This window comes from Polyodon spathula, chromosome 6 (assembly GCF_017654505.1).
Source record: "Polyodon spathula isolate WHYD16114869_AA chromosome 6, ASM1765450v1, whole genome shotgun sequence".
In the NCBI taxonomy this organism is placed as follows: domain Eukaryota; kingdom Metazoa; phylum Chordata; class Actinopteri; order Acipenseriformes; family Polyodontidae; genus Polyodon; species Polyodon spathula.
Genome location: NC_054539.1, coordinates 75,257,250 through 75,265,753, shown reverse-complemented (window position 1 = coordinate 75,265,753; position 8,504 = coordinate 75,257,250). Strand labels below are relative to the sequence as shown.

Genomic DNA, 8,504 nt, shown 5'->3' with positions numbered 1-8,504 from the left:
CATTTCGTTTAGACCAACCAATGATTGAAATAAATAGTCTTGAAAACGCTTTCAGACCACAGTTCAGCCTCAGCTGCTACAAGGCAATTTTCCAGCTTATTGCTTTAATATTTCTATATCTGTGGAGGGTATTAACGCAAACGCTTTTCAGGAGCAATTTGTTAAAACGCGCTTTCGAGTATGCAGAGCATAAATCTACTTGGAGCTCCTTTGTATGTAAATAGGGTGTAAAAAAAGCCCTCCCCGTGTTTGTAATTAATTGACACGTTATACCACTCATCACGTTCTGAAGCACCAATGGTAGAGGCTCGGATCTCCCCAAAACCCACAATTTCACATCTGCAAACACTGTCTTCATCCACTTGACTCCCAAGACCCGCCCACACGTGGCCAACCTTTTGCGTGTTTAATGCTTTTTCACTGCAGGTTCATGTGTTGAGAACAACCTTATATGGACGGATCAGTCCAGTAATGGCTTATTTCCTCCTCCCGCCCGTCAGCAGCACAGTGTCCACGAGCCAGATATAGTACACTTGAGGCACTTTGGCACTCTTCCTGGATTTACAGAACTCACTGCACTACTTTGAAAGCCAATGGTTATCAACTGTACTGTATTGCATTGCTTCAACTGTAGCTAAATCTCGCACAGCATTTAATAGATCCCTTTTTTTCTACACCGATTCTGTTTTGTGTGTTTTGAAACAGCGGATTGCCAAACTGGTGCTGCAACTTTCCTGCATAAATTTTGCCAGAATATGTCGTTGACCAACACAAAGACGGGCTTTTCTGTAAAGGACATCTTGGACCTCCCTGACACCAATGATGAGGACGGCTCTGTTACAGAAGGGGTAGAGGAAGATACAGAGGGGTCTGAAGCAACCAAAACGAGTGGAGTTCTGGGGCAGAACCCCTTGGAAAACATGCAAACCCTTCCGTTAAAGAACCCATTTTATGATAATAGTGATAACCCTTACACAAGATGGCTTGCCACTACAGAGAGCATTCAATATTCACGTAAGTACTACTGGTACAGCTTTCACAAAATAGAGTTGATTTTCTTTTTAATCGGCTGAGCCTGTTTTATAAATATGTGATTTGTATTTTTGTTTTCATTAAATAGTATCATTTGGCTTTTGGCTTACCGCAATTCCTAACCCTAATATACGTCATTTATTTTATTTTTAGGGAGGGGTGTTTTCTTGGTTCTTTATCTTTCTTCCCTTTGTTCAGTTTTTGAAAATGGTGATTTATATATAATGTATTTAACCTATACACAGCATCTTTTCATCCGATCGTTTGGAGTATTGTATATAAGGGAATATCAAGAAGGCTTGTTAAACGAGATAAACTGGTGTTCAGCAAAACTTCAAATGAGAGATTAGTAATGTTCTATTAACATTTTTATTCATTCATTTTTAACATTTTACTGTGTTTTTCAGAAGTAAAACGAATATATTTTACATGATACCAGCTTTATCTCAGAAAAAAACTCTAAATGGTTTCTATTAACAACGAATGTATTGTGTGTGATCAGATAATACATGGAGATACTGTTTCTCGTTCTTTATAAACCAATCCGCGTATTTTACAGAGAAAGGGTTCATTAAAGTTGTGCCAAATGTCTGCCAGATCTTCCGATGTGAACACATTTTAAGTTAATTGTTTATCTACCGCACTGTGCTCTTCATAAATGTATCGTTTTGGCATCTTTGTGGAAATTATATTTAATCAATTTATTGCATCGATGCCAAATAAAGAATGCGCTGTGGCGTTGTTACTGCATTTGTATAGTAATTCGTATGTGTTTTCGTGTTTCTGTTTTCCTTCAATTCTTCATACAGTGCGTGGTTTATCATCAAACTCCCAAACGCAGGACTCATCTGCCAAATCCCCCGAGCCTTCTGCAGACGAATCGCAAGACAATGACAAGGAAACTTCAAGCAACGGCAGTGAGTCTGGGAAGAAGAGAAAACGGAGAGTGCTGTTTTCCAAAGCTCAGACCTACGAATTAGAGCGGCGGTTCAGACAACAGCGGTATCTTTCAGCACCCGAAAGAGAACACCTTGCTAGTTTGATCCGCCTAACGCCGACTCAGGTGAAAATCTGGTTCCAGAACCACCGGTACAAGATGAAGCGGGCCCGAGCAGAGAAAGGTATGGAGGTGACCCATCTCCCTTCCCCGCGACGGGTGGCAGTGCCCGTCTTAGTCAGGGATGGCAAACCGTGCCATACTCTCAAAGCGCAGGACTTGGCAGCCACTTTCCAGGCTGGAATCCCCTTTACGGCATATAGCGCCCAGGCTCTCCAGCATATGCAGTATAACGCGCAGTACAGCTCCAGCACTCCCCAGTTCCCCACGGCACACCATTTGGTGCAAACTCAGCAGTGGACTTGGTGAACTATATATACAGACTGGTGCGTTGTGTACTTTAGGGACGTGTTAAAGTATAGAAAACGACTTTTGCATTCTGCAGCTTGATCCATACCGACCATTCTATTTTGGTGGTGTTTCGTGCGCCATGTTTACAGAGTTTTCGCCGTGAAAACCGGGTCCTGCCTCCTGATTGGAAAACTTCAATGCTCTTGTGTTTTTTTTTTGTTTTTGTTTTTTGTTTTTAGTTTTTGTGTACACTATGATTGTGTGTTGTAGAGTATGTTTTTTGTCACTCGTGTATAAAGCACGTACAGAAACTACTTTTCAATTATAGGGTTCTTTTATTTTTTATTTCTTGCTCATTTTATAAGGAACTATAAAAATAATATTTATGGCCATGTATAAAATCCTGGCAACCTTTAGTTTATTATATTATTTTGTCTTGGTTTTTGTAAATATTGTGTTTAATTGTTGCCAAGCAGATCATCTTCAGGTCGTTTCGTTGAATGCAGATATATCCCAAAAGAAAAATGTTCAATTTCTCGGCATATAATTCTAGAGCGAATTGTGTGAATAATCGCATAAACACGCATTGAGGAGGATTTCCGAGTTTATAAGAATTTTAATAAAAATGCTGTGTTTTAGAAACTACGTTTTGGTTTCGTCTGTTGACTGCAGTATCTAAACAAAATAATTAATTGTCTTTGAAATAACAAAACGCAAATATTAAATGGACATTTATTTAACTATGATGTATTTATTTATGTATTTATTTAAGTCTGTATTTATGTTCATGTTAGTGCTTGATTGTTTCTAAATGCATTATTATTATTTGAGTAGACTATACATAATAACGTCAATTAGGGCCTGTACTGCTATGCACATCGTATAGCGATGTGTTTGTGTCACCCACGGTATAAGACGTTTCTGCGAACGGCATTTTCGTATTATTTTTATGTGTAGCTACTTAAGAGCTTGACTGGATAAAGTCACTTGTGAAAATGAATAATAAACCCCACTCACTTAATGTAAGAGGGCTTCTTCAGCCGAGGCGCTTTTGATTCCAACGCAATCTTAATGGCTTCCTCTTTGAAGTTCTTGATTTGCATCGTAAATCCAAGACTTTTCACTCGTCTGTGTTCCTAGTAGCAGGAACACCTAGAAATCAGGTTTTAAGATGTAACCAATTAGGCCTTCTGCAGAACATCAAATCGATGACAGCAAAATACCCATCTTTGTCGATTATTTATCAAAGGGAAATAATATGGATAACATCACCTCGTAGGCTTTCGTATGCACATCCGCTCGCGACACCAGTTGTGTCATTTAATTATATCGTGTTCTCCGAAAGAAATGTGAAATTAAAAGGAAAATGTTTTATATAAATAAACACTACTATAGTATTTTGTTTGGTTGCAGTCAATGTATGAAGAAAGATGATGTAGGCCTACCACCCGGGACTATATAAAATGTACTCGCATTTATAGAAAGGAAAATCGTATGACACTGCACTAGAGCACACGATTATTTCAGTTATAACTAGAGCGCATGATTATTTCAGTTATAACTAGAGCACACGATTATTTCAGTTATAACTAGAGCACATGATTATTTCAGTTATAACTAGAGCGCATGATTATTTCAGTTATAACTAGAGCACATGATTATTTCAGTTATAACTAGAGCACATGATTATTTCAGTTATAAATAACATAAATCGTTCTGAAAATCCATACAAGAGCACCATCGGACCAGCAAATACGATACAGATTTCTAACAAACGTATTGCTGACTATCGGGTTTATTTAATATCTACAAACATGGTTATGTTTAACAACATCTTCAGTCGGTACCAGCAGAAAAATGTTGGTAAAACAGATGCTAGCTGCCATAGTCAGTATCACTGAGCAGACTGGCAAATTGAGAAACATTGCTAATAATTTAGAAAGACCTCTGGGTTTGGTTCGTTGTGGAACAGCAATTCCTTCTCAACGCATTAGGTCCACACACGAACGGGGTGTTTCAAAGACTCCCTATACTTTAGATATATAAGTATTAATTTTATAACAACATTAACCCAAATTCAGTTTTTAAAACCTGATTGTCTGTTATAAAACATACATGCCCTAACATATTGTATAGAAGTTTCCGATGTATTCGATTACCAAAGAGTGTATTTAAATAATATATTGATCCAAACTAATATTTCTATCTTAGACACCATTTATTTATATAAAACCGTAGCATATGGATGTATGCTATGTACACCTAAAATATTGCCTACACTGGTTTTTAAAAATTGTGTTGTCATAGTTCATACTGTATTGTTAATCAAAGTAACTTCATAGATAGATAGATAGATAGATAGACAGACAGATAGACAGACAGACAGACAGACAGACAGACAGTCAGACAGTTTCTTTGTATCTTATTGCGAGTGAAGTTATTGGAATGCTCTGATGTGTCGTCTGCTGCAATATTTGTGGTACGGTATTAATAATGGATTTAAACTTGTTTATATAAAAATGAAAGAACTGCAGCATTGGACAGTTTGATTTCCTTGCATTTGCATGGGGGCGGCTGAAACTGTTGCAGTGGGACCATTTAAAATATCTTTAAGTCAATAAAACATGTTGATTCCTGTGTGTCCCTAACCTCTTTAGCCTTATATTTCACACGATGACGGGGCAGTTTTGTAGAGTCTATATTTGCACAATATACAGTAGACAAGACAAAAACAGCACAAAGGATGGAGGCCGGTAGTTAAGGATGTTGGAGGCGTGCATATTAAGGAGGTGCAGAGTGAGAGAGGGAGACTGTCAGGGTGTCTTGTTGCTATTCAGTTGTTTTATTTGCAGCAGTGCGTCCCCGAGTCAGGGAGAAGTATCCTTGGGTTTTGTTGTGCCTGTCAGTTAGTACCATTGTGATCCTTGCTGTACATGGTGTATTCCATATGGACAGCTGGGCTAGGGGAGGGAGAAAAGGAACCCTCACAAAACCCAAATTGTGCCTGGCTTTCAAAAACAGCATTGTTGTCTCTGAAAGAAAGACGAATTAAAAATTCGTGTTATATCTATTCTGAAACCCCCTCTTCATTCAGCGATAACAGGGGCTCCTTTTTCCTTGATATATCTATAGTAACAAGAGTTCTCTCATGTCGCTTCCTCTCGCTCTCTCCCCGTCTCTTCACAGAAGGGTTGTATTGATGTCTTCGCTATTTCCACACAGTCTGCTTCCAGAAAGCTGCACACTATTGCAGAGTTTATTTTGATATTGTTTCATTTGTACACATTATGTATTTTGCATCGCATTAGTATGCGCCATTTACACACCCGTTTACTATGTTAATTTTACAGTATATTGAGTTAGATTAAAAATAATCATGTTTGCTTAAATCTGTGACTACACGTTTTCAAAAAAGCTCATGAAAATACATGAAGTATTAATATTATAAATACGGTATAGGCGCCTACAGTAAAGTATAATTAATTTGCTGTCATAGCGTAATATGTATATGCATTTCGGGTACAATACATTTACTATAATTTGACAATTTCTACAGTTTGTTTTATTCAGTTAAATGGTGTACATTTGTATTTAGCCAACGTTTTCATAGTAAATGCATTATTATTATTATTATTATTATTATTATTATTATTATTATTATTATTATTATTATTATTATTATTATTATTATTATTTATTAATGATGATTTAAAATTAATATTGAATCATAAGCCATAAGTTGATTTTTTTCGGTACATCGACTAAACAATACTAAACCATATTTAAAAGTTTAATGCAAAAATAGACCAGTGTACTGCAGTCAAGATCGCTTTCAGTTAAACGCACTTTATTCAATTACCAAGCGTGTTGTTTTTCGATAAGTACATTTAACCGCGTAACAAAGTAATCTATTTCGTACCCGTATTTACCAGAAGGCTTAGTTCAAAAGCGAAGTGGATTTGTCATTCCTTTGAAAAAGCCAATCCAATATTTGCAGAGAATGCAATTCCCTGTCCTGTTTATCAACTCAAATCCCCTGGAAATCACTTAGATTCATGACACAACTCAATCATCCAGTTGTAATGCAGATTTGTTTCAGTTTCATGTAAGGCTTGGTGTGTATTTTCAGGTGAAAATAAATAGCTTAAAGTATGTTCTTGAACTCGTCGAGTGGTGTTGTGGATTCGATTCTTTAAAGTAGAATAATTCAGGAAATACGCAATTGTGACTTTGCAAGAGCTTCGAAATAGTGAACCTCTGCACCTCTACATAAACCAGCCATTATCAGGTTTATCTCCAAATAAACTACATCGCTAAACTACAATAAGCCGGCCTTTCGGTAAAAGGAAGCAATCTAGTTTTATTAGCGACTATAAGATCCAGATAAAGATTCGGCACCGCTTTCGCACTGTTATTAAACACAGCTTCAGGCTTTGGGAGAATATCCGATCGAAGCGTTACTACGTCTTTCAGCCACAAGGTGGCAGCAGAGCTCTTTGAATTGCTCGCCCATAACCGTTGTATCTGTCCAGAAGACGGATTCATTTGCTAAAGAAAAACACGAATAAGGTGTAAAGCACAAGCCGAGTGCTTGAATAGCAATGGGGTTGTTGTTGTTTCCTTATATCTTAGTTTACAGATACCCCTTCGAAGTAAAAAAAAAAAAATCTTAATAGGATTAATAGAAATTGCGAAAAAATAAGACTTACAAAAAGTTTTTCAAAAACGCATCTTCTCTCATATATATATATATTATATATATATATATATATATATAGATATATATATATATATATATATATATATAGTTATTGAGATGTCTAACTGGATTGTGTTGCACCAGGTTGCCCCGTGGAGTCGGGAAGCACCCCGGTGAGATGTGAAACAGAGTTGATTCTTTGATTCTAGCCATCTTTAGTTAGACATGCAAACTGAATCCATTCTGCTCACCAATAATCCACAGTGTGGCGCAATTGCACTACACGAGAACACACATACACAAACTATTTTAAACACATCATATAGTTCACATATCCTTACGATAATATTCTACTTTAACTTAAAGTTTAAGTCCGTTTCAACAGTTTATAATCATGCAACATCCCCTTATGTTAAACATCGGATTAAGTCAAAGATTTAGCGGTAGAATGTAAGGTTGGCTTGATGAAAAACATTCTGGTTATGCAGGGATATGCTACTTTTAAATGTAACATTTTTAAAAAATGACTAAAATAAACTCACTGTATCCACTGTAAAACCAGACATTTAACAATTACTTATACATCTCAAGCAACAGATTTTAAAGGCACCAAGTCTACATAGTCCCAAAAACACAAGTGTTACCGAAATAAAGATTTCAATTTAAAGCATACCGAAACAAAAACGTGTTTAACATTGTTTGCATTAGATTGTTGCTCAGTCCGTAAACATTTGGTTTAAGTGTAGGGCTGCATTATATATTGCAACATGTTGGCTTCTTAAAGAAAAAAAAGCCACTGATACTCTCAGTGCAGCATAAAGACAACGTGTGTGTGTTTCAGAACTCATTTCTTATCAAGGCTTAATGCTCTCGAATAGTTTGCATAAAATAGACACGGTATTTACAATTGTACAGTATGTACCGTTTCCAACGGAAATGTGCAGGTGTATTTGAGTGTGTTTGCAAACTTGAGCCTTTAAAATATAAAAAAAAAATATAAAAAAAAAAAATATTTTAAAAAAAAATTAAAAAATATATATATATATATATATATATATATATATATATATATATATATATATATATATATATATATGTGTGTGTGTGTGTGTGTGTGTGTGTGTGTGTGTGTGTGTGTGTGTGTGTGTGTGTGTGTGTGTGTGTGTGTGTGTGTGTGTGTAATAATTAAATAAAATACATAAATAAATAAACAAACTGTTCCCAGAGAAATCAACAGAAGCAGAACCCTGCAGCTCCACGAGGAAGACAGGTGGCGCCCTGGCATCACAAAGCGAGTGTAGTTTAACGTTTTAGTTTGATATTGTTTACCAGATAACGTTTTACTTTGATTGGCATATGCCTTTAACATAATATTGTGCATTTGTCGAAAAGTAAGATTTCTATAAATCAAACTGAGCAGAAAAA

General features: G+C 36.3%; 1 protein-coding gene across 1 annotated transcript; it reads left to right on the top strand.

The window, feature by feature from the left end:
* Positions 1-453: 453 nt before the first annotated feature.
* On the top strand, positions 454-3,018 carry LOC121317635 (homeobox protein Nkx-2.2a-like). Its single transcript, XM_041253780.1, has 2 exons — positions 454-1,014; positions 1,842-3,018. Exons 1-2 carry the CDS (start codon positions 756-758, stop codon positions 2,396-2,398), a joined length of 816 nt encoding a protein of 271 aa, XP_041109714.1. The 5' UTR covers positions 454-755; the 3' UTR covers positions 2,399-3,018.
* Positions 3,019-8,504: the final 5,486 nt, after the last annotated feature.

What these genes read in the sequence shown, in the direction of transcription:
- LOC121317635 (XM_041253780.1), top strand. Translation starts at nt 756, where the DNA reads ATGTCGTTGACCAACACAAAGACGGGCTTTTCTGTAAAGGACATCTTG. An exon ending in AGAGAGCATTCAATATTCAC is followed by an intron (nt 1,015 to 1,841) that starts GTAAGTACTACT and finishes TTCTTCATACAG; the next exon opens with TGCGTGGTTTATCATCAAAC.